Source organism: Scleropages formosus, chromosome 16 (genome assembly GCF_900964775.1).
Source record: "Scleropages formosus chromosome 16, fSclFor1.1, whole genome shotgun sequence".
In the NCBI taxonomy this organism is placed as follows: Eukaryota; Metazoa; Chordata; class Actinopteri; order Osteoglossiformes; family Osteoglossidae; genus Scleropages; species Scleropages formosus.
The window spans coordinates 23113063-23140294 of record NC_041821.1 but is presented as its reverse complement, the minus strand read 5'-3'; the positions used below and the strand labels follow the sequence as shown (position 1 = coordinate 23140294).

Sequence of the window (27232 nt, the reverse complement as noted above, 5' to 3'; positions counted from 1 at the left end):
TTTACAGTGGCCCAGTAATGGTACTTTTGCCTCAAGGTTACAGCATCAAATTGATGATTCCTTGGAGTCTTCATGTGATGGCAATGACGAGTTTCAGTCTGAAAGGGCTTTGTGGTATGAATACAGAGACCATAGCCTTGTTCTGTGTCACTCAGTACATTTGGAGAAGTTGAAGACTTACTGCAGCGTGTGTGTGTGTGTGTGTGTGTGTGTGTGTGTGTGTGTGTGTGTGAGAGGGAAAGACAGAAAATAACCCTTATTGGCCATTTTTCCTTTCATGAATAAAATAGTTGTCTACCAAGGTCTACCAAAGATCAAAACAAGTTCCCACAGCATTTTGATCAGTGGAGATCAATGGCTCCGAGACCGGTTACTGTGTAAAGAGCTGTCTGAGGAGCATAAAGGAGTTGATCAAAAATAAAGACCTAAATAGTGAAAGAGGACTATGTTATACGTTCCTTCTGTAATGAGGAAATCTATGCACTAAGTTCTCCCATCACACAAACATAAATAAGGAGCTCTTGCCTAACTTTAACCATTTTTGTATTAGGAACAATAATAAGCTTACATCTGCAAAAACAGAAAGGATAAATAAATATGGAAGTAAACAACTTTCACAACAATGTATTTATCATTGCCATATGATATATTACAGAAATCTAGTATGGAATTGGAGCTTCTTTTTTTAGTCGTTTAGTCAGACCTATTTTAACAATTCAAAAATAGAGAATGTCATTCAGTTGTAGATCAGTTTCACTATAATTACTGTTTTCAAACGTCACTAAGGACCAACTGTGCAAAACAGGACTTATTCCTTTCCATTTCTCAATACTACATAGCTAATTATCATGTATTTCTATTGGATATTTTGGTAAATTTAAATGTGAAGTAATATGGAAGTAAAATCAGAAACAATGTTTAAAAAGTGGCTTGATGTACAAAAATCATTAATACATCAATTTAAACATGAGAGGGGTGCGGTGGTGCAGCGGCTTTGGCCAGGTCCTGCTCTCTGATGGGTCTGGAGTTCGAGTCCCGCTTGGGGTGCCTTGCGATGGACTGGCGTCCTGTCCTGGGTGTGTCCCCTCCCCCTCCGGCCTTACGCCCTGTGTTGCCGGGTAGGCTCCGGTTCCCCGTAACCCCGTATGGGACAAGCGGTTCTGAAAATGTGTGTGTGTGTGTGTAATATGGAAGTAAAATCAGAAACAATGTTTAAAAAGTGGCTTGATGTACAAAAATCATTAATACATCAATTTAAACATGAGAGGGGTGCGGTGGTGCAGCGGCTTTGGCCAGGTCCTGCTCTCTGATGGGTCTGGAGTTCGAGTCCCGCTTGGGGTGCCTTGCGATGGACTGGCGTCCTGTCCTGGGTGCATTCCCTCCCCTCCAGCCTTGCACCCTGTGTCGCTGGGTTAGGCTCCAGCTCGCCGTGACTCCACTCAGGACAAGCGGTTTCAGACAGTGTGTGCGTGTATCAATATACACATCCTGAATGTTGATTGTAGCTCACTAGATTTGACAATACTACTTTAGATGATTTTCTTAAGATGATATAGAACACACCATCTTTCCTTATGTCCTTATAATTTATGTCATAGGCTGCTGAGAGGATTCATAGAGTAAGAATTTCATTGTATGCTGTAACGAACTGTTTACTGTTCATATGACAATAAACTCTTGAATCTTGAATCTTATTCATACCAAGTCATAATATCAGCTCCAATAGTGAGGATAAGAAAGAAAAGTTAGGTAGCATAAAACTATCAAAAAGAAGCATCTGAAGAAGAGTGTTCAAGTTCAGTGGCAGTGAGCTGTCAACTACGGTCACAACCACTGTCATTGCAGTTCGCCTCGGTGTGAAGTTGTAGGTCACTGGGGTTCAGAAGTACACTTTTCACAGAATGAGGTGATGCCTTCATTTCTGAAGGGCTTGCTGTGAAGATCTCAGATTGGTGGATGAACTGGATCTCTCTAACAATATGGGTCAGAGGTTGGGAAGGCAGAAAGTCAGCAGATAGAAGAAAGGTGCAAGACCCAGCAGTGGGCAGTGTAGGCAAAATTTGTCATGCCACTTTCAGTAAAATAGCAGTTCAGGCCTCTGATAAAGTATTGAATGGTGGGAGGAAATCTTGGCAGCATTTGTGGTTCAAAAACGGATTGCAAGCAGAAATGAGGTTTGCTGGCAGAGGAGGCAAACAAGAAACCATCGACAGATAATCAGTCAGCTCACAGTGGCGCTGATGTTGAACAGCATTAATATAATAAGCAGAAAGTCCTGGAAAGTCATGGCAAAAGCAAAAGGGCGAGCAAAGCAAAGAAAAAGGTATGTGTCTCACAGAGATCAGAGGCTTGGAATGGGTGGAGACTACAAGTGAGGAAAAGAAAGGGGATGCCCCCCATGACTTGGAGAGGTGGAATAGGAGAGAATATCAGCCGCCTTAGCCACAAGCCTGAAGGCAGGGGGTCACAAGACCAAAGGTGATACAGCAGATGTGTCAGATTCAGCTATGATGGAGTGACAAAAAATAGTTTCACCTTTGCCACAGTCTGGACATAAGGTTTCTTTTTTTCTTGGGGACTAGCTTTGGGGAACAAGTTCAGGGGAAAATATAAACCCATAGTTACAAATATACTAATGGCTTGTACAAAAACACAAGCAATATATCATCCTTTATGTATACTGTGGTGAAGAGGTGAAAAGCAACCACTCTTCAGCCAGCGGCATATCCACTAGCCTCAGATACACATTACATAGGCTGTCTAAATAAAATGAGAATTAATTTCTTGTCTGATTGCAAACTGAATAATAGATAAGAAGTGAAGCAGCACAATATTATTAAATATATTTTTGCCATATAGGCCAAGATGTCCAGGTAATCCATTCACATGAAAGTGACAATGGCCACTAATTTTTTTTGTTTTGTTTGCTTATTATCCCTCTTTCATTTGTTTGACATCAGATCTTCTACTCATTCTTTTTCTTCCAATTTCTGTATACCTTAAGGAACTTAATGGATTCCAGGTGCATTTGTTTGCCGAAAAGTTTTCTCTACACAAATTAAAGGTGTAGATCATAATGTAATATCATTAGTAATTCTTTCTCATATATTTTTTGTTCCTCTTATCACATTGTAGTAGTACTGAACGTGCAGCAGAACTTCCTTCTGTTTCTCATTGCAGAATATTCGGGCATGTCAGCCATCGCTCTGAGTGGCAGCTTGTCAAGATTGACTTCAGGTCCATCTTTAACAGGAGATGTACAGAGGGAGATTATCAAACATGGCACCTACACAATCAGGTGAGAACCCATACTTCTCTTTACCTGGCACAGGGTTCTGCTCTGGTTTGAGGGGTGGACTCCTACTGATATCAACAGAGTAGACAGAATAAATGTTAATATTTTATGTTCATCTTTCCATAACTGCATTCCATACTTATCTGAGTGCTGAAGTTGAAGCATCTATTGCCCTGAGAGAACACTCCATGAAGAGAGTACTTCCATAAGGTAGTTATCCCAAAAATTTGAATTTCAACAAGTTAAGGTCTGTTTAATAACAAAAATGTACTGTAGGTATTTCTCAAATTGTTGATAAAGAGGGTCTGTAAGGTCTTGTTCTAAACTTAGTGGTGGGGAAATACAGGTTAATTTTGGTGTATCATGCATAAATTAGTTTGATATCATCATCACCACTGTGGGCTGCAGAAAGATGGCATTTATGAAGCAAGGAAATGAATACAATATCAAATTCTGGTAGAAGCAAAGAAAAGGGGGAGGATGACAGTAATAAAGGGGAAGAGAAGACACCACAGAGCTTGCCTATAGCTGCACAAAATTTTTCCCAGTTAGGTCTGATCTACAGGTTTCTAATCAAAGTCATTCCTTACAATAATGAGTTTCTAATGGTGGCCCACAAAGAAAAAAAAGCTTAGTAGTTTATGAATATTTCAAATCCTGAAAGTTCTGCTTAAAACACCAACAAAAAATCTTGACATGGAACAGTATAATTCACATGGTCCCTTGAAAATTCTCTGAAAAGGGTATTTTTTTTAAAGAAATGTTAAAAAAAAAAAAAAAAATGTAATGACACATCCCTGACTGAGAAACTGTTCTGATGTTGCAACAACAAGTGTGACCATTAACAGCCGACACAGTTTCACAGAACACTTGGATTTCTATTCTTAGCCATATGTCAGTATGCACTAGGCACATGTGTAGCTGCCAAATGTGTGAGAGCATTATTTCCCACTTCTATTTCTACCTCATAACTTCAACATTTCCAACAGAACAAAACTGCAGAATATGAAAGGGAAGATTATGTTTTTATGTTTCTTCTTCCTTCATTAGCAGGAATGCATGCTTAACACTTGATAAATAAGAATAAATAATAAAAAATTATTAGACATATTTCTGCTTCACCAAAATAACCACGCAATAGAGGAAAACTGACCAAACCAGTGCGTGTAGCCTTGTGTGTATTGCTATAAAGTGAATGTCATGTTGTATTTTGAGTTGATGTTTTTTAATTTAATGTAAAACACTAAGCTCTTTCTTCATGAGGAAGTGTACTGATTTATTGATGTGCTCCTTGTTGGGTTATGAACTACATGTGAAACAAGTTAAAAAAAAAAAAAAAACCACTATCTCACTCACTTTCACTTGTCCTCACTAACTGCTTGTCACAGTCAGGGTCATAGTAGTTCAGAGCCTATCCCAGAATCAATGGGTGCCAGGCTGAGGGGTATACTTTGGATGGGACGCCAGTCCGTTTTTGGATAGCAATGCACACACACACACACACACACACACACACACACTCGGACCCATTCACGCACTAAAAGCAATTTAGCATTGCCACTTCTGAACTGAACTGCATGTTTTTGGAATGTGGGAAGAAATCGGAGCACACAAAGGAAACCCAGATGCAGACACAGGATGAATATGCAAAATCCATACAAGCAGAGCTGGATTAAAACCAACGAGCTAAGGCTCTGTGAGGTGGCCGTAGTATCTGCTGTGCTACCGTGCTATCCACCATTTACAATTGACTAAACAAGGCGAATGCACAGCTTGCCCTTAAAAATGTTTTCTCACAAAGTCAAAATGAAATACTGTTAAAAAAAATAAAATAGCATTCTTTCAAAACTGAAGTAGGACAATGAAAATCTGCTGCAGCAGTTTATGAAGAACATAAAGTTGCTTTAATTCCATACGTATCCTTATGCAATCTTGGCAAAGAGACAATGGACAGTTGGACCACAAACGCATGTAGCCAACACCATATAGGTGATTCCAGACAACACAACTCCTATCCTATTCCTGGTTTTTGGTTCTCAGCAGTCAAGTGTCAGAACATTTGAGAAAATTACAGAACGCAATAAATTGGTGTAACTCTTGTTACAGTTTAGTGCCATCAATTTGATGTTGACTTCAGGCAACTGCATAAATAACATAAACTGCTTTAATACTATTGCTTGAAAAATTCCAGTCTTTGTTCTTGTGGATACCTCAGCACATTTGAGGACCCTTTCCAGATCTTTCATTGCAGCTCTGTCAAGTATTAGTCTTTGGAATATCTCTTGCTAAATCCGTAGTTGTTGGTTACTGATCCCATGAGGCAGAAGTTAAGTACTTCTGTGTCTTTAATGACAACACTGCAGTTTGTTGCTCTTTCAGCTGCAATGATTTTTCTTTCATTTATATTTAATTCCAGTCACATTGTTTGCTCTCTTTGACTTTTTAAATAGGGGTTTAAGGTTTTCTTCAACCTCTGCTATTAGCCCAGCTTAACATATTGGGGAATGTTGATGTGCACTGAATTTGAATCTACTTTCCCCTTTCTTTAATCCAATTTTGGCCATAATTTCTTTGATGCACAAGTTAAAAATGTAAGGAGAAAGAATGCAGATTTGCCTTAATCTTTTGGCAGCTAGAAAGTATTTGGTTTTTTGCTGCTCTGTTTCAACAGTGGCCTCTTGTGTACATGTTCATTGTTTAAATAATTAGATGTTCTGGCACCCTTACTTCTATGAGCATGTTCCACATTTAAACATGGTCAGTGAAATCAAAAGTTCTGCTTTAGTCTACAAAACCCAGGTACAGCTCCTTTTGATATTTTTCAATCATCAGTCTTACAACTTCAGTGGCGTCGCTTGTACATCAGTCAATTCTCTTTCTACAACTACAGTCTCCTTAAGTGTGACCTTGTTGGTATGTGAAATCAAAAAAAAAATATATACATACATATATATACACAGTCTATATATATATATAAAACGCCTGAACAACTAGTAGCTCAGTGTTCCAACATCTGCAAGAAACAACTACTATCACAACTAGAGATTGATGAAGTACAACACAAATGCTACGGTAAGGGGGAGCCAGGACAGGTCAGGGGGAGATATCATCATCCCCACACTCCGAGATTGGGTACCAAGCCCCAAGAACAATGAGCCCTTGTAAGCTGAATGCAAGAGCAAGAGCAGCTGACCTAAGAGATAAGATCATGGCTAAGAAGGACACCTGGAGCCCCCGTGGCCGATTACCAAGACCAAGTGAAGTATGGAACAACATGGAAGCTGCTCTCAGGTATCATAGCGGCTAAGATGAAAAGGCATATGGCTCAATGCATGAGCGGGGCCCAGAAAGGAATTGGTAGAAACACCAGAGGAGCAAAACACCAGCTACTGGTAGACAGAACAGTCACTCGAGACTACAAGACCAGACAGACCAAAAGAGGAGATAGAAGCCACTGACATAAAGACAAGGAAGCTCCTGACAATGCATGGAGGGTTTCACCCCAAATCCAGCACCCTGAGGCTGTACGCTAAGCGGAAAGAAGGAGGCCGAGGACTAGTGAGCATCAGAGCCACTATCCAGGATGAAACAACAAAGATCCTTGACTACATCAGGAAGATGGCCCCGACTGATGAGATACTTAGTGAATACCTCAGGCAGCAGAAACCCGAGAAGGAGGGCGAGGAAGAACAGGAACCATCATGGAAGGACAAACCCCTACACGGTATGTACCACCGGCAGATTGAAGAAGTGGCTGATATCGAAAAATCATACCAGTGGCTGGACAAAGCTGGACTGAGAGACAGCACAGAGGCACTAATCATAGCAGCACAGGAACAAGCTCTAAGTACAAGATCAATAGAGGCCGGGGTCTACCACACCAGGCAGGACCCCAGGTGCAGGCTGTGCAAAGAGGCCCCTGAGACAATCCAGCACATAACAGCAGAGTGTAAGATGCTAGCGGGCAAGGCATACATGGAACGCCATAACCAAGTGGCTGGCATAGTGTACAGGAACATCTGTGCTGAGTATGGGCTGGAAGTCCCAGGATCAAAGTGGGATACACCCCCAAGGGTGGTCAAGAATGACCAAGCCAAGATCCTGTGGGACTTCCAGATCCAGACTGACAAACTGGTAATGGCTAACCAACCGGACATAGTAGTGGTGGACAAACAGAGGAAGAAAGCCGTAGTGATAGATGTCGCCATCCCAAGCGATGGCAACATCAGAAAGAAAGAACATGAGAAGCTTGAGAAATACCAAGGACTGAGAGAGGAGCTAGAAAAGATGTGGAAGGTGAAGGCAACAGTGGTCCCCGTGGTAATCGGAACACTTGGGGCTGTGACCCCTAAGCTGGGAGAGTGGCTCCAGCAGATCCCGGGAACAACATTCGAGATCTCTGTCCAGAAGAGCGCGGTCCTAGTAACAGCTAAGATACTGCACAGAACCCTCAAGCTCCCAGGCCTCTGGTAGAGGACCCGAGCTTGAAAAGGAGTAAGACCGCCCGCAAAAAGGGGGGGGCGAGTGGGGAATTTTTTTTTTTTTTTATATATATATACATATGTATAGGATGCAGACTCTGTAGCATCTGCTTTGTTTTGAATTGGCACTTGAACAGTTTTTTTTTTTTTTTTTTTTTTTTGGTCTAATCTTTTACTCACTGAGGTTTTCCAGATTTGTTAACATATGTTGTTAAGCACGTTGACCAATTCTTCTGTCAGTAACAAGACTTCTTTGGGAGTCCCATCTGTTCCAGAAGCCTTCCTTCTTGACAATGACTTCCATGCTGATTTTATTTAATTCTCTGTTATCAAGGGTTACTCTCATAAATCTCTTCATATGTCTCATCACATGTGTCTTATTATCATACAGTATGTCCATTTGCATCTTTGATTCTGTTACTCTGTACCAGGAACTTAATTATGCTTTGCACAAGGCAAAATAGAATTACTTCTTAACTTATATTACATTAACAATTTTAACAACTCAGAACCACAGACACACATGAACCTAATATGATAATTTAACAGCAGATTAAGCACCGTTTTAACTATTCATTCCTTTATCTGTCACTTTTCTGTAAAATGACAGTGTGAAACTACTTGTCATTTACTCTTTATAGAGCTAAACTCTAAACTTTATCGATTAACTCAGAAATTTAAGTCATATAAACAGCTTTCATAACATAAATACCCTTACACTATAGTAAAGACAGCCTAAATTCCATATTCAAGTATGATTATCTAGTCTTGCACAACTTTAGTAATGTTACACAGCACCTGTAATGGCATTGTGCCCACTATTAGATGGAGAGAGGAATTTTGCATACTTTTTTTTCCTACTAGGGGACGCAGTGATGCAGCAGTGCAGCGGGTTTGACCGGATTCTGCTCTCTGGTGGATCTGGGGTTCAAGTCCTGCTTGGGGTGCCTTGTGGTGGACTGGCATCCCGCCCTGAGTGTGCCCCCTCCCTCTCCATCCTTATGCCCTGTGTTGCCGGGTTAGACTCCGGTTCACTGTAACCCCACTTGGGACAAGCGGTTTCATTCAGTGTGTGTGTGTATTTCTTAATATCATAGACATTAGTGAGCTATATCGTCACAATATCTCAGTCAAGAATGTGCCTTGTTTCAAGTACTACGCTTTCTGTTTGGACTCTGAACAATGAAGACCCTGCATGGATCAACTGGATATTTTGAATGAATGAAAATATGAGCAACCCATTTCATAATATTTTATTACTTCTATCACTTATTTTTTTGTCTGTTACTAACACAAATGGTAACTTTTTTTTTTCTTTTACACATATAAAAGATGTTGCTGCTATGACTATTATATTTAAAATTCAATTTTCTGGTATTCTACTTAATTTTAGATGGAATATTTTTTGTCCATAACTTATTAATTTTTTCCATAAGAAATTATGGTGATTCCACACCCTCACAATGGAAATTCATATGACAGGGTGGTTTCACAGAAAACAATATCTTGTAACATGAGGAACTGGTGTATCATAGAAGCACTAACTACAAAATGCTAGACTTGCAGTCTCCATGCATGGTTTGTAGCCCAGATTGAAAAATTTCTTGTATCCCTTATTTGTAACATGAAAATTAAATAAACAAGGCTGTTATAATTCTGTATAGGGTGAGCCGTGTATCATGGGAGTGAAAAGGATCTACCGGAAGCTGAAGCCTATAGCCAGATGTGTTATGGGAAAGGATTACTCTGTAACAATGACTTCTGAACCCTGTGAATGCACAGAATCAGACTTTGAATGGTAAGTTAATTGTTCTTTCAACACGATTTACTGAAAAAAATGCCATTATTTACTGCAATCAGCAAAAGTGCAGCTAAGCCCTCTCGGAAAGATACTTTATTACAATGACAGAATGCATGAAATGCTGTTTTTTTTTTTTCTTTTCCCTTTTAGTCAAAAAGAAATTTACAATACCATAAGCTATAAAATTAGATTATGAAAGAATAATGAAAATGCCTTGGGCTGTTACTTGGTGTAATTTACAGTATATTGTGTGTGTGTGTGTGTGTGTGTGTGTGTGTGTGTGTGTGTGTGTGTGTGCGCGTGTGCTTGAAAACATGAAAATAGTGGTTTCCTCCCTGATCTAAGAATTTTTTCTATATTCTTAAAGTACTCTTATATCTCATGCTGTATGAATGCCCATTTATTCATTTTAATAAAATAATTTAATTTATTTTAAGAATTATTACAAATACCTCATAAGTGAGGGTTACCAGGTTGAAGCTTACATGTATCTGACACTTTTCTCAAAGGAAATGTACAATTATTTTATCAGCACAGCTCAGGATAAGCACCGTACCTTTTTTTATTCAAGAGTGTAGTAGCTAAGAGTCGAACCTATGACCTTTAGCTCTAGAGGTAGCAGTGCTAGCCACTATACTACCAGCTGCCCTACGTAAGGGAAGCTTAAAAAAAGAATATACTGTATATATATATATATATATATATATATATATATATATATATATATATATATATATATATATATATAGTTTCATGAAGTTACTTTATTCAGAACAGAACTGTTTAAATGTGTACAGAGCTTGACTGGTGTAATTTATTTGCATTATTTGTGAGAGTCTCAAGAGCACTGCATTTAGACTGCTATACGAAAATTTGTGTACTTGTCCTAATGCTATAGTAATCATTAAGCGATAATTAATTGGTATCTACCCTTATCATTGCTTAAAATAGCTTTTTCCTCTCAAAATTATTTGTGTGTGGCACCTATGTTTAACTCACAGAATGCAATGATTTTAAGTCTTTGAAACATTTTAGACAAAACTTAATTCTTTTATCAGATTCTTCTTTCTTCAGTAATAATAAAGGGAAGAAAAAACACTGCGTCTTGAAAAGAATAACATCTTTTTTACATTAAACCATGTTGTGATTACAAGGCATGTGCTTTGATAGAACTGATGCCTCACAGGACTGTATCGGCTGCTTTACAATGAAAACATCTGACTCACTGCTACTTGATCAATGTGCCATGATGTCTGCCCAATGCAGTGATTATGGTTATGAGAGGCGGAATGATGGAAAGTGCGTGCCTTCCTTCTGGTTTTCATCGTCTTCCATGGTGAGGAGCTGTACTACTGGAAATAGCTTTCTCAACAGCACTGGGTAAGTATGAAGTATGAACCCAATTAACATTGTTTTCAAAACTTTTACAATATATACATTTACATTTATTCATTTAGCAGATGCTTTTGTCCAAAACGACGAACATCTCAGCAAAAGTTCAATTTATGCATTACATTAAGAGAAGGAGACATAGTTGCAGACATGAAAGTCTCAAGCAAATTTAGTTTGTTTCCTACCACTTGCTGCACTGAGGTTCATCGTTCAAGTAGGTGCATAAGACACAGGATAGACAAATCCCAATATAAAAACAAAATGTTATAGAGTTTTGATTTCAGTTCACGGAGTTGTACATGCACACGTACATGTAAGATGATAATGTTCTCCATGTTGTTGCCATCATGAAACAACATAATTACACAAAACACTGTTATGATGTGGTTTTTCTCCAAGGTGTGTCTGCATTAATGTTACCATATGGCAGTCTGTTATAGATCTACTGCTGCCAGTGCTCACTATTATGTATCCAGCTGTATTCAATACACCTTTCAGCAGAACCCCATTATGAATCCTCTTAGGAAAATCTGTTTTTAAATGTATCCAGATTAAATTAAATTCAGCACAATAATAACCTTTATTGGTCTCCTTGTGTCTTGTATATGGATGCACATGCCAGATACAGGAAGGTTGTGTCCAATAACTGCACTGCTGGTGTAATTGAGGAGTACACAGCCAGGAAGCAGTCCTGTCCCAGTCGGGCTCCCAAAGGCCTCCATCTCATCACTAGTGAAGGAAAGCTGACAGCCGCACTGGGCACCAATGTCACATTCCTTGTCTTTCTGGAGGAGGTAACGTTTTGAAGTTTAGCAGATGCGACACTCTCACAGCACTGGTGGCATAACATGAAGCACTTCCTCCAGTTAAAGCTATGTAGATGCCGGATTCAATCACTGTATAAATAATGAATCACAGACAGACGTGGTTCAGGGATTAGCACTGGAAACCATGTAGTTCTCACATAATAATGAATGACAACGCAAAGACATTTCTTCTGTTATTGCCATGTCCTATTTTATTGAAAACTGATTTTGAAGAAAATATCCATCCATAAGACTGGTGTTGCATAATGCCTAAATTGTTATAATGGCAACACAAATTTTATATTAGCAAAGATTTATTTTTTAATACAGCTCCATTGCCTTTTGTAGTTACTCAGTGATGACACCAGGTAAATAAACAAACTTTTTCACTTTTTTCACAAACGTATAAACTTTTCTCACAGTTCTTAGGTGAAAACCATGCTGAAATGAAGTTGTTGTACAAAGCTCACAGCTAGATCCAAAATTGCTAACGTAGGCAATGTTTTTTGAAAATGATGTTTTTAATAGATTTTTGGGAACAACTGCATTGCTTTTCCCAACTCTTTGTTGTAAATTTACATTTAATCATTTAGCTTACATATTTATTCAAAGCAGCTTAGAACACTGATCTACTTCAATTATTTACCCATTTACACAGTTAGGTTAATTTTACTGGACCAATTTAGGGTAAGTACCTTGCTCAAGGGTACTAGAGCTAAAGGTGAGATTTAAACCTGCAACCTCCAGGTTCAAAGGCAGCAGCACACCACTACACTATCAGCTGACCCACTGCATTACAGAATTTTAAAGTAATTGTATATCCACTTTAAAACCACTCAAAAAAATAATAGTCATACTAATAAGAGAAAGTTTAGTGGCACTTTGTTTTAATGGTTTAATCTAAAACAGCATCTATAGTTTCTAAAACCCCTAATTTAAAAAAAAGTTCTGGATAGAATAAGTCTTTTAGTAAACAATTTGCTGTTTAAGTAAAGTCAGTATACCATCAAATCAAATGCTAATATGTAGATTGGTTAAAAACTCAACTACATAAAGCTTTTATTTACAGTTATTGCACCAAAAATAAGAAAAAAATATTGTTATGAAACACTATGGCACAATCTTTTTTGCTAACTTTAATGCTTATTTAGAAATAATTTCATTACCTGCTTGTGCTAAGTTCATTAGTAAAATCACATTTCATCAATAAATCTAAAACATTCAAGAGGAAATTTAAAGAAAACAATACCTCTGTAGAGGCATGACGGAAAAGAATGGAAGTTAATATACAGAAATAGAAATCCTTATATGACTTGTGCACTAAAACAAAATATGATTGTGACACTTCTGTTATATAATGCTATAAATATACACGGTTAGTCACCAGTAGTTGTACTCCTGTACCTCAATTTACAAACACAAGTAGTACTGGAACTACGATCATAACTTGGAATTATTCATAAGTCCGACCACTATGCCGCAATCAGCAAAAGCATAGTAATGCATCTTAATTTTTAGATTTACCCACAGGTTAGGTTGTCTTAAAACAATAGTTAAAGCAATACCAAATTTCAAAAATTTGCTTTAAGACTTTTTATATTTTACTTTTCTTAATAACTCATACATTACAGGGTCTATGTTTCCCTCCACACAGGAAGCCTAGGGGTTTACGCAGGGAATTCCTTGGCTAAACATTGTTTTATTTAATTGTCTTTAGTTAAAACAAGGCAACATTAAGATTAATTCTACTTTAAATGGCGGAAAATAAAACAAAATAAAAGTTATGTTCTCAACCTCCTATTTATTGTGCTGTGGTTTCCTTATACACATGAGATGCTGTGTGTTTCTCATCCATAGGAGAACAAAATAGTGACATAGAGAAAGGAAAGTGATTTGGAGAAGATATTAAACAATGTTTCACCTTAAACATTAACTCTGTCTCATTTGAGATGAAATGGGACCAGTTCATAAATACACACATATATATATATATATATATATATATATATATATATGACAAATATTTACTGGGTACTTTCTGGAATTAACTTGGTACAATAAATAAAAACAATATTCTTTAAATCCACCTGAAAAAGGTAACGTTGCAAACCACTGTGTGCCTCCCAGTACTGACCCTCCCCATTTCCTATTACCTCCTATTTCTGAGTGCATTTTGCTGCTAACTAATGCCAGAGGTTGGCAACTCTGGCCATTTTTGCTCTGTGAAAGAGAACTTTGTTAAAATAGAACCATGAAGATAATACTATTAAATAAATAATTTTAGAAATGTTTATATCTTTGAAAAATTGTGAGCTGGATGTTCATAACATGAGGTACAAGTATGTAACAATGTTTCAAATGGTCTCACAGTGTCTTTGAAAAGTCAAGTATGCATTTTTAGAAATGTAGATTCCTTGTAAAATTAATATTTTAAGTACTGAAAAGAGCAGGTTTATTTTGACAGCAGTTAAATGTAAGTGTTTCACTTTTTAGGGTGATGGGTCAAAAACAAGTATCATGGTGGACTTTGGAGATGGTAATGCAATCACATACTCTAACCTGAGTTCAATTGAGGATGGAATCAAACATGTTTACCGCAATGTGGGGATTTACAAAGTTTCCGCGACAGGAGAAAATAGTCTTGGATCGGAAACCGTGGTGCTCTACCTGCATGTAACGTGTAAGTTGTTCCTGCTTATAAATTAATGTGTTGACTACCCTGATGCGTTTCAAAGGTGACAGATGTAATAGTAATGGGTTATTGATCAGGGATGTTGAGCCCTCCAATCTGTCAATCTGATGTGCCAGAAGAGCAAATAGGGTCTGGGCCACTCTGTGTGCCAGAGATGAAAAATAACACACAGATGGCACCATATCCAAGGGAGGCATATTTTTAACTCTATGGAGTTCTCTCAATTTGAGCACCAACTTTGAATAGTTCACTTTTTTTGTGTGTGTTCTCGAGTAGGTCAGTTGGAACATATCTATCTTTCGGCTCCATTTGTGGCTGTGAAGAATAAAGAAGTCAATCTTACCGTGGTCCTATGGCCAAGTCAAGTGGGATCGGTCACTTACATCTGGTGGTTTGGTAATAACACAGAGGTTAGTGAAACTTATTTCTTTTCACAATTTTCATAACATTCACAGTAATGTGTATGTAATAGAAGATACAGTACAGTACTAGAATTTCTGTCAGTGAAAGTATCACTTACATGTTACTGCGGAATTTGAAACTGTCTGAAAAGTAAATGTGAATTCTCTAGGAAAACACTAAGTAGAAGGTATTTAATTTATATATACCACCTCCTGGCGTAGTGGGTTGGACTGCAGTCCTGCTCTCCGGTGGGTCTGGGGTTCGAGTCCCGCTTGGGGTGCCTTGTGATGGACTGGCGTCCCATCCTGGGTGTGTCCCCTCCCCCTCCAGCCTTGCGCCCTGTGTTGCCGGGTTAGGCTCCGGTTCCCCGTGACCCCGTAAGGGACAAGCGGTTCTGAAAATGTGTGTGTGTGTGTATACCACCTCCCAAGGGGGTGTGGTGGCGCAGTGGGTTGGACCATGGTCCTACTCTCCAGTGGGTCTGGGGTTCGAATCCCCCTTGGGGTGCCTTGCGGCGGACTGGCGTCCCGTCCTGGGTGTGTCCCCTCCCCCTCCAGCCTTACGCCCTGTGTTGCCGGGTTAGGCTCCGGTTCCCCGTGACCCCGTAAGGGACAAGCGGTTCTGAAAATGTGTGTGTGTGTGTATACCACCTCCCCTCACAGCAGGTTCTATAAAATGAAATTCCACTGGAACAACCTATGAAAATGCACTTATTGTTTAGTACAACAGCACGTTTTGTCCGGTAATGTGTTCATTTTACATCCATAATATGTATTTTGTAGTATTCACTCTGAAAAGCATGTGAATACTATGCTTTTTCCCTTAGGAAACCAGCTTCCCTAGATATGTCGTACCTACTGTCACATGTCTCAGCCAATCACAGCACTGATTATGGTAACCCTAATTAAAATAGTACCTTCAATACAAATATTTAGAAACAAACTGTATGAGTATGTATATTTTAACTCTCATTAAAATAATATAAACATTTTTATTACTGAATTATAAAATGAAGATCTAAAATGAAACATTACATTATCTGTGAAAAACAGTCGTCTTCTGATATTACATTTACATTTAGCAGACGTTTTTCTCCAAAGAGACGTACATCTCGCAGAAAAATACTATTTTATTATAGAATAAAATCTGCTTTCAAAAAACAAAATTATTCAGAAATTATAAAAAATGTCTCCTATAAAGGTGGCAACAAATTGAAAGGAAAAAATATAACATTAAAAGAGAAATTAAAAATTATTAAACATGTTAACCACTAAGCACATGAGAAGCAGAAAGATATCGGTACTGGTTAAGTTGATTCTGTTTTTATACAGTTTCTCAAAGTAAAGGGAAAAAATTAAGTGAGCAAACTTTATATATTGGTGGAAGGTGTCTCCTGATGAAAAGTGCACCACCACCACCAAAAAATAAAAATTAAAAAAAATTTAGAAAAATAAAGAAATTAAGGGAAGCCAGCTCTGATACGAAGCCCGCTGAGAGCTCAGAAAAAAAGTGTTTCTCTAGTGCTTTTCCGATCAAGTCAGAGTCCGAATGTTGCTCTCAGTTAAAATTACTAAAAAACAAAAATTAACTTTCCTCTACAGTTCATGGTACCAGTTTAATAACTTGGGTAATGACTGATAGACTGATAAAAAATAAGCGATTGAAGCAATAAAAATATTATAAAATGGATTGCTAGTATCATTGTTCTGCATAATAATACCATTCGTTTTGGTTATTTATTTAATTAAAGGTGATATATTCATCATCTGGTAACCTTTTCCATGTGGCTCGTGGATAGTACATCTGCTTACATACACACCTAACACTTACAACACACACAGATCTACATCTGTTTACCGTGCTTCTAACCATACTACCCTAACACATACACCTATATACCATTAACAATCCATTGCCATGGCTCCCCTATTTAAATCCCTGATGTAGAGGACATAGGTCTGGTACTTATGTCTGCCACTTGGGAATAGTAAGTTGTGAACAGTCAAAGATGTACCCAACTGGTTCACAACCTGGAATTTAAAAGACTACCAAGTGAATTACATTACATCACTACACTACTCCACAACTGCCTACAGCTCACAGCCATACCCGCGTCCTATCCTGTGTGCTTATCTATTTTTTTTACTTATTCATGGTCTTATGCTATGTTCTGTCTTGCACCATGGTCTCCAAAGAAACGACATTTCGTTCCACTGTACACAAGCTGTATGGAGGAATGACAATAAAAACTACTTGTAACTTGTAACTTGTAACTATCAACAGGTGATCTGGGCATTGGTGTCTTTCATGGTATGTGACCAGCAGAGGGGAACGTGGTCAATGCAGAAGCAGAACTCCCACCCCAGGAGGGGAGGGTCAGGACTGCCCACTTGAGAGCCAAGCAATCTTTTTTATGGTGCTTTAGCAAAATTCCCTTGAGGACAGTTTCTGGCTAATGTACAGAACAGGGCAGTATACCTCCTGGGAGACGACAGGACCTAGGCCTCTGTCCAAGGCTCAGTCTGTAACATAAAGGTAGAGGGAAGTCAGGACAGGTTAAAACAAGACCAAGACAAAAGCACTGTTTGATGGTCCAGAAAGCAGGCTGGCATTGCAAAATCCAATTGACTGGGTCAGAGCTTCCCTTGCGGCTGTAGCCAGAGAGGAATGATCACCTGAGAGACATTGAGGATGAAGCATTGGTAATAGTTGGCTGCTCCTAAGAACCTCATGTGTTTCTTGGCTTTGGGTGGGGACAAGTTGCTGTTTTACCTTTTTGGACCCGAACCTGGTTTCCATCTGTATGGCAGCCCAGATATTGCACATTGGTCCATGCAGTCGCACACTTTGCTGGGTTCACTGTTAACCCAGTCCACCTCAACAATTTGCCAGTCACTGCTAAAGGTAATGATGTCATCATGACATGCAGTGGCATAGGTTGCGTGCTGGTGAGCAACCTTATCTGTTAGTTGTTGGAATGTTGTAGGGGGCCCATGGAGTGCAAACTGAAGTGTAATAAACTTATACAACCCAAATGGATGTAAAATGGCTGAGATCACTTTGGATTTTAGAGACAAGGAAATCTGCCAGTTATGTAAATGTGAGCTACGCCCACACAGTCCAAGAAGACATTCAGATAGTCAAAATAGGTTTGTATTGGGTACTTTTTCCTGTTCAGCTGGGGAGAACCCATTGTAGATAGCAACTGGAGAGGGTTTGGGCAGAGCCACAGGGATGTCAGGACCGAGTTCAGTATTCTCAGGTACTGGACTTCCCATGGAACATATTACTTCCTGCCTGCCTCTGCCATTGCAATATATTTTTTCACCTATATCTCACCAGATTACACCATAGCCAACATCTACATCTCAGTGTGTAACTACAAAAGGCCCTTGCTACTTTGTTATCAGTTTATAATGAGTTGTTGGCAGGGGTAAAGGATATTGTCTCCTGGTTCAAAGTGTCTTAGCTGGGCATTCTTTTTATAAGAGTGTGCTTCTTATTTCTCAGTGCTAGCAAATGCTCTCTAGAAATTTGTCCAAGTCAGTTAAGCTTTGCGCACAAATCTAGAATATACTGGATTGGCTTTTACTGGAGCTGGGGCTCTCCCTGATAGTGTCCAAAATGCCTTTACTCAAATGCCCATTAAGGCTCTCAAAGGCAAGAATCCTTAAAGTCCTATGAGACTTCAGGCAGAGGGAACAACAGGGATTCTAACATTTTATTACAGTTCTTAGCGTCACCGGCAATGAACTTCCAGGTCATGTTTTTCAATATTTTATTGAAGAAATCCATTAATCCATCTGTTTGCTTGTCAGAGATGCTAGTTTCAATTGCTTTTGTCTTGAACAGTCTGTACAGCTCTTTTGGTGTGTAGGATGTGAAGGATGTTCGCTGATCAGTATCCATGTGGATTCCCAGATTAGAAAACCTGTGAAATAGTGTATCTGCAATAGTCTTTGCCTTGATGTGCAGTATCAATGCTTCTGGAAAGTGGGTCACATAGTGTACAATCACCAACACGCAGATATGGGGGAGGTTGGAGAGGGGCCCTAGGGATGGCCAAAAGGTTTATAGCCAGGGCATTCTGCCCACCAAATGCGGACATTGATGCAGATTCTTGTCCTACAGTACAACACACATAAAGACCTTGAACAGTTACTTACCATGCTGGTAATCATGCCACCCTAAAAGCTTATTATCATAAATAAGCACTCTGTTGCCATGACTCCCCTATTTAAGCACTTGACATAGATGTCACAGGTGTCCACATGCCATACTCCTCCACTGCTGGAAAGAGGATGGGATTATACCAAGCAGGTGTACAGTCTATGTGCTACATAATAAAAGTTAATACGTGTCCCTCACAGAATGAGACTTAGGCCAATGTGGTGATTTCACAGTTTTGTTTTTCGTTCTGAAACTGATTGTATTAATCCAAAAGGTTATTTTACTTACAAGACAAAACAATTATTTGCTGAAAAATAAAAAGAAAACTACAGTGATTTATAACCAAACGAATTTTTGTGCAAAACGCTGTCAGAAAAAAACCCTTGTACAACTGTATGCTTTTTAATTCCTCTCTGAATTTGTTCTCTACATTTTTTGCTATCGTCAGAAATCACAGACATCCAAATTAAAAGACCCTAATGTGATTTAGTCCCCAATCCAAGAGACAAAAGGAAATAATTTCTTTTCCCTCTTCTCTGCTGTCATAGATGTGATGATTTCCTCCAGAAAAAAGGGCAAAAAAGCTATTGTTCAGAGAAGTAGGTTTCATCTGGCTGAGTAGAGAAGCTGTTGTCACAGCTGTGTAAACAAGCGCTATGAACTGTTAGCCAGGTAAAGTAGGATCTCCCCTGGGACCAACTCTCTCTTCTCTCCCTCCTGTATTTGAATTTGCAGCCACTAATCACCTTGGAGGGAAGCGTTGCATTTACATTCTCCCGGGATGGAATCAACACTGTCACAGTGCAGGTCTCTGCTGGGAACACTATCTTGCAAGACAAGAAAACAATTGCTGTGCATGGTGAGCACTTATTTGTTTTGTCATTTCAAAGGATTTTCTGTAATACACTTGGTCCCCTACTTACGAACATTATTTTGACCAAGAATTGGTTCGTTATTTCCTCATGTACAGCTCCCCCTCCAGGGGGTGCAGTGGCACAGCAGGCTTGGCTAGGTCCTGCTCTCTGGCAGGTCTGGGGTTCAAGTCCCACTTGGGGTGCCTTGTGACAGATGGGTGTCCTGTCCTGGGTGTGTCTCCTTCCCTTTTAGCCTTACACCCTTTGTTACTGGGTTAGCCTCTGGATTGCTGTGACCCTGATCAGGACAAGTGTGTGCGTGCGCGCGTGCGTATCTGCCTCCAGGCTTATTTATCACACAATGTAAACAAGAAAGCATGAAAGAGAGCCATGCCCAGAGCATCCCCTTTTTTCATTCTACTCATCACACAGAATCCAGTAATACCCAGTACATCTGTTCATTCAGCAGACATTTTTCTCCAAAGTGACATACAGTGTTAAGGTTACAATTATTTACCAATTTATACAACTGGAGAATTTTACTGGAGCATTTATATTATATTATATTACATTCTATTATAGAATGGTATGAGGGGGTGCAGTGGTTCAGCGGGTTTGACCGGGTCCTGCTCTCCGGTGGGTCATGGTTCGAGTTCCGCTTGGGGTGCCTTGCGACGGACTGGCATCCCCTCCTGGATGTGTCCGCTCCCCCTCCAGCCTTGCACCCTGTGTTGCTGCGTCAGGCTCCAGTTTGCCGTGGCCCTGCTTGCGACAAGTGGTTTTAGACAGTGTGTGTGTGTGTGTGTGTGTGTGTGTGTGTGTGTATTATATTATATTATAATTATAATTATAAATTACTATAAAGTATATAAACACACACACACTGACTGAAACTGCTTGTGTCCCAAGCGGGGTCACTGCCAGCTGGAGTCTAACCCAGCAGCACAGGTGCAAGGCTGGAGGAGGAGGGGACACACCCTGGATGGGACGCCAGTCTGTTGTAAGGCACCCCAAGCAGGACTCAAACCTGAGACCCACCAGAGAGCAGGATCTGGCCAACCCTGCTGTCCCCCCGCCCCCCATTATATAATATATATAAATATATAAATAAAAATATAAAATATTATTATACAACCCTTTAGAAATAGACTATAATGTAAGTTGCAGACAACAACTGCGCATCAACTTGGAGCTGGAGGTATTACATGGCGGTGGAGAATGACGGAGAGACAGCTCTTCACTGACAGCTCAGAACTGGTAGTGCAGCAGGCAGAAGATCATGTACAGCTTGTTCATCAGTTTTTTGCTTTTCTGCTTGTTTGAAAAGGGAATGCTTATTATTTGTCACCACTATCTCTCACTGCATTGGGTTAAGCTTAGGAGCATAAATTGCTAGGTACAGTTTGTAACGCAGGGACTCACAGTAATTGTATGTTTTTTTGTTTTCATTTAATACTTTTTTTAGCTCAACTGCATGCATGGGTTTTATACTGATTCTGTAATAGAAACACCACTGGGTGTAGAAATTGTACAAATAGAATGATAAAAAAAATCTATCCTAAAAAGTATTCTCTGAGCCAAGTTTTTGCCTTTTGTAAAAAAAAAAAAAAAAAGCATTATGAAGGGAATTCTTTTCTGTTTACACTTTATTAAAGTAAGTGAGGGATTAACGCGTGAATGTCTTCCTGTGTCAATTACCATGTTCTATCATTGTTCAGCCTTGTCACGATCACACACTTAACTGCCTATTTGTGCCTATACAATGTATTTCTCAGCCATCCACAACATAACATATTTTTAAATTGTTAAAACTGGTTAAATTGCTGGTAAAACTAATAAAATAACATTTTTTGCCAGAACAAAATGTCATATACTGTACATGTCAAACTACTGTATATATGATACTCATGAAACTTTGTTATGGGTACGTGAGCTAAGACTTGATTTCACATAAACCTTTCTGCATTTGCAGTTTTAGTGCCACCTTAGAATTATATATAAATGTATTTATGGATGTATTTATTAACGCTTTTAATATTGTGGACAGTCATTGTTTTCTAACTTCGACTTTTTATATATCCATTCAGCCAATGCACTATTTATACACAAATAAAGCTAAAATGAATTTACTGTCAATCTCTTTTTTGAAGAATATTTTAGATCACACCTTTTAGCTTTCTCTTCTAACCTGGATGAACACAATCCTGATGTTGCTGAATGGAGATTTGATGTCAGCAGAGTTATCAAAAATTCCATGGTTGAGGTAAGTATTTACCACCATTAGGAGTTATCAAAAACTGCTGTTGGTTTGTCCCACTGTATATTGCTGGTTTTATGTCCACAGACGGTATGAACTATATCCTAGTGTATCATACGGCATTCTTTGGTTTATGGTCATACTTTCTGGGTAACAAGGACGCTGAAGTATACAAAACAAATCATTTTAAAAAATGACTCAACTGCATGGTTACAGGTTTGCTGTGTCATCAGAAAATAGATGCTGAGGGGATGAGCTTGGATAGAGTTCATACCTGTGGTCTACTGGGAAAATTGTCTGCTGAAGAAAGGTACTTTATAAGTAATTCTTCCTTTACATCTGGTCCAGGCCACAGGTATCAGTGAAGAGCAGCTTTTAGTCACAGTCCTGCCTGGTTTGCCAACAGCAGCAGAATTTTTCCTTCTTCCTGATAAAGAGCTAACGGAGAAGAAGCCAGAGAAAATTGCGACTCATTTAGATCAGGTAAAATGTAACTTTGTTACAGGCATGAAGTGCTGAACCCTAGGATTTCACTTGTGTGTTATTATTGTGCTCTGCAGTCGTAGACAAGAGAGTTTTCAGTGTATATTAGTGTAAATCTCATGTTATTTTGACAGCTTCCTTACAATTCTAGTTGAGCTGCATATTGCACCCGTTCATTACAAATTATACAGTTGTCTATTGCATATTATTCTGCAATATATATGTACTGTAAATACTTCAGTGAGAATTAAGAACCCTCTTTCCAGCTTGAATCATCTTTTCCAATATATCATGATATTATGAAAGGAAGAAATTTTCTCAGTTCAGAGCTGGAGTTCTCTCAGTATGTAACATTCAAAGCAGTCTTATTTGGTGTTAATTTATTTATAGCTCCCATGTAAATACTTCACGGGAAATATTTTATCAGAAGACTGTTATATTGAAGAATATAGTTTCCCATATTGGATTCCATAATCCCCAAGTTTAGAAAAAAGAACTGTCATATGTTTTGCTTTTTATTATGTATTTTATATCTCTGGTTAATCATGGTGAATATTTTACATTTTCACAAAAATATCTGATAAAAAAAACATAGTCTTATTCAAATGAGATAAACCTCACCACTGGTTTTCTCCACCAATAAGGCCTTTGTTAGAAGAGTCTTTCATGTCTGATACTGTGTTTTCACACAAACACCACTAGATGTCACTGTTTACCCACCTTTACTAAATCAAAGCTCAACCATCTTTATTTTTATGCTTTTAACTTCTGTTGCATTTCACCAGTTCTTGGCATCACCACAGATGACCACAGATGTCAAACAACATCAGTAATGAAAACATATTTACTAGGGTATTACCATACATAATTACAATGGACACAGAGCAAAACACAGACAAAAAATGTGCATTATAACTTCTGAAGATTTGAGGTATTGGAGACAGTTTCAAAACACAATTTATACTCTCAAATGGTTTGTTTGTCAGGCATATTTTCTAATTAGTAACATTTACCTTAATGACAATAAACATGGACTGATATTAAATCATGTAGAATGATGCTGTTAAAGGATGTATAAAGCAATCTAGAAGTATTAATAACAGTAATGTCAATAATAATGCATTTATTTATTTGTTAGATTCTGCATCTATTTCACTATTATTACCAGTAAGTAAAGAAGTGATAGAATGATAAGCAAAGACATTAATTAATTAATTTCTGCTACATGTGGAAAATGAAATGTAGTTTTGTAGGAATCAAAATCGTATGTTTTGTAATTGCTGTAGGTGTAATGTAATGCAATGTAAGTGATGTATCCAGGATTTGAAATGTTACTATTTTTACAGAAAAAAATACAAATACTATTTTGCATGGAAAAAAAAGTATTACATTTCTGTATTACTCTGTAGTCTTTTATTATGGCTAATATATTAAATTTGGGGGGGGTGCGGTGGCGCAGTGGGTTGGACCGGGTCCTGCCATCCAGTGGGTCTGGGGTTCGAGTCCCACTTGGGGTGCCTTGCGACGGACTGGCGTCCCGTCCTGGGTGTATCCCCTCCCCCTCCGGCCTTACGCCCTGTGTTGCCGGGTAGGCTCCGGTTCCCCGCGACCCCGTATGGGACAAGCGGTTCAGAAAATGTGTGTGTGTGTGTGTGTATATTAAATTTGTGTTTAACAAATTGAATTCAACAAGTTACAAATGCACAGATTACAGATTACATATATAATGCTCATTTCATGCATTCAAAGATGTTTGCAGGTAATTTTTTTTTAAGAATTTTAAGCTTCGACTGTAATACCATGTCTAAGTGTTTACTGCCACTCAAGCAGAAGTTTAGCAGAGTTGAAAATTTCATTTTGGAACTGTTGTTTTATTAACATTACACTCGACAGAACAGATTGTAATTAAAATGCCACTAGATAAAAGGGTGAAGCAAGTCGCAACACCATGCTGATGGATGTGAAGATGTGCAGAGATCTGCTATGGTAACATAATTATCTTCCCTGCAGCTTTCTGAAGTCTTACTCAGTGCTCTCAATCAAAACCTTGTACAATTCACCCTCCGGCCTGGGGTTCAAGTCACAGTGTATGCCGCACATTTATCAGCTGGTAAGTTTAGTTTCTGTGTGGGAAAAAACAAGCTCAACTCAAACTCACGTTTACTGTACACTAACTTATAAGCCATAATGTGACAAAGTAAAAAACACTGCTGACCCACTCTTGTAATTCCTCAGTGTACTCAAGATATGATGTGATTCAGTGTCCGGATCTCTTGATTGTTCTTCTTTTGTCTTTTCAGCTCCACTCGTGGACACGACTGAAAGCCACAGTGGTTCTGCAATGCTCATGCTGCTGTCAGTGGTCGTTGTGGGTTTAGCCGTGTTTGTCATCTATAAATTCAAGAGGTACAGTAGTCTTTTTTTTCTCTTTTCTTTGGTTCATAAATGCTGTCTATGTCCTGTGGTTTCCAAAAGCTGTCCCAAAGTGTGTGGCTGTTTCTTTTACGCCCTGTGTTTCCAAGAACAGGTTCTAGATCACTGCAGCCTAGTATGTGTAAATTATTAGTGAAACTGAACGTTTGTCAGGAAAAACCCTAATTTTTTGTTTCTTTTTCCACAGTATTGGTGACCATGTTAACCATACACTGAATCCTCATTTTTAAACAAAATTGGAACCAGAACTATGATCATATCCAGATTTGTTTATAAATCCAGTCACTTTAACAACTAACTAATAGATGTACAGCTATTATTAATTAATTAATTAATTTATTTATTTATTTCACCTGTAATGTTACATTGAAACTGAAACTAAAAGAAATAAAACTATGAAAACGTGTCTACCTAAACTTAGTTTTAACTAATTCATCCCCTAAACATGCGGTTTTCTTCAGCTTCTTATTGATCATCAATACTTTGAATACCACACACAAGCGTTTCTGTGTGTTACTCATTTACCAGCTGGATGCATAAACATAAGATGCATTTGCTCCACAAGAGACACATTTAAAAAAGAAAAAGAGAAAAAAAAAGAAAAAAAAAAAATCCAAATGAAGGAAATGCAATTAAAAGAAGATAAAGTGGAAAATGTTTGCCTCCTTGAAAACTTAGAACTCAACTGTTCTAACTGGGGGAGCCAGTAATACTAATGCAGTTGCATTCTAGAATATTATTGATAGTATACATGTATATTCTGCTTTCAGAAACTTATTATCAATTGTACATGAGCACAAATAAACGTTAATGTTGCTTCTCTTGGATGCCTGTAAATGTTGAGGATTCTCTGATCTACGTGGCCCCTGCAAATGGGAAATGTCAGCCAGTTTTCAGGCATTATCAGTTTTTAGCCCTTGGAGGATGTGCAGGTTGACATTTTAAGTACGGTTCTCTTTATGCAGGTGCAGGTGAAGCAGAAAAGGGCAGAATGGGTTGATCTGATACGAACTGAGACACAGGGAGCACAGGCTGACTACATACTGTACATTTTAATTTTCTCACTAGATTGTCTTCCGTGAGAAAATTTTACCACAGGAGTTGTTTCCAAACTACTAACAAAAAATGATCAGCGCACAGCTGTCCCTTGTCCTGGATCTTCTTTGTCCCTCCATCATTGTCCATTGCTAGAATTATCTGTGTAGCCATTCTCGTTATCCACATCTTATTGTGAATCTTTCCTCAAGGAAGATCCCAGGCATCAATGTCTATGCGCAGATGCAGAACGAAAAAGAGCAAGAAGTGATAAGTCCAGTCAGTCCCATGGAAGGAGCTCCAAACACGCAAAGAGACTTGGTGACTTCTTTGGAGCTGCTGGACACAGAGTTGAACACACAGGCCATAGGTACTGTAAATACATGCAGATGTAGTAGAAGTGTTGTGAAATGTCCATCTTTTGGTTTGTTCCACAAAGCTCATGCATTGTGCAATACTGAAGAACAATGAAGTAAGTGTTAGAGGGGGTCAGAAACAAGTACTCGTGAGAGTATGGAACTCCACTTGTTTTTCTTCGTTTTCCCTCTCTGAACAGAACCTCACAAGGACATCAGACTTTCAACAGAAATACCATCATACGTCAACGTTTGAATTCTGGAACCCAAGGAAGTTGCAGTTGTATTTCGCACCTGCAAATCATTCAGACACCAAGGTTTCAAGCTTTATGCCTGCGCATGTTGGAACTCCTGACACAAACTCTGCTCTGTGGATTCCAGAATAAACAATGTACAGGTTTTTTATATCACACTCTGAAATTATACATTTTGATTACATACATTTGTACAATTTCAGCACATACTTCTTTTTGGGGAAATTTGCATGTGAAGTACACAAGAACATTTTGGTTTGCTTAAGTGGTTTTCAACCATTTTAAAACTAACAAGTGTCATAATGTAGATTTTGAAATCATATATTTATTTTTCTTTTTTTTTAATGGAAATTATGAATGTGTTTGAGATATGTGTGGATTTTAATGACATACTAAACTCAGATTCTGTATGTGAATGGATGATCTTTTAAATTATTTAACGAAACTGAAAACTAAATATTTTAGATTATTTATTTTGTCATCAAAATATTTGGCAGTGCACAAAGCCCAGTTAATGTTAA

At 38.5% G+C, this 27232-nt stretch overlaps 1 protein-coding gene across 1 annotated transcript in view; it reads left to right on the top strand.

Moving 5' to 3' along the window:
- sorcs1 (sortilin-related VPS10 domain containing receptor 1) overlaps positions 1-26789 on the top strand; it is a 167158-nt gene extending 140369 nt beyond the window's left edge. The window contains exons 15-27 of the mRNA XM_018751120.2: positions 3181-3298; positions 9441-9574; positions 10844-10957; positions 11592-11763; positions 14269-14455; positions 14744-14877; positions 19775-19898; positions 22044-22156; positions 22499-22633; positions 24644-24743; positions 24934-25039; positions 26314-26471; positions 26658-26789. Coding sequence (XP_018606636.1) covers positions 3181-3298; positions 9441-9574; positions 10844-10957; positions 11592-11763; positions 14269-14455; positions 14744-14877; positions 19775-19898; positions 22044-22156; positions 22499-22633; positions 24644-24743; positions 24934-25039; positions 26314-26471; positions 26658-26713 — 1651 coding nt within the window. The 3' untranslated portion in view covers positions 26714-26789. The remainder of the gene's footprint in view (positions 1-3180; positions 3299-9440; positions 9575-10843; positions 10958-11591; positions 11764-14268; positions 14456-14743; positions 14878-19774; positions 19899-22043; positions 22157-22498; positions 22634-24643; positions 24744-24933; positions 25040-26313; positions 26472-26657) is intronic.
- The last annotated feature ends 443 nt before the right edge of the window (positions 26790-27232 follow it).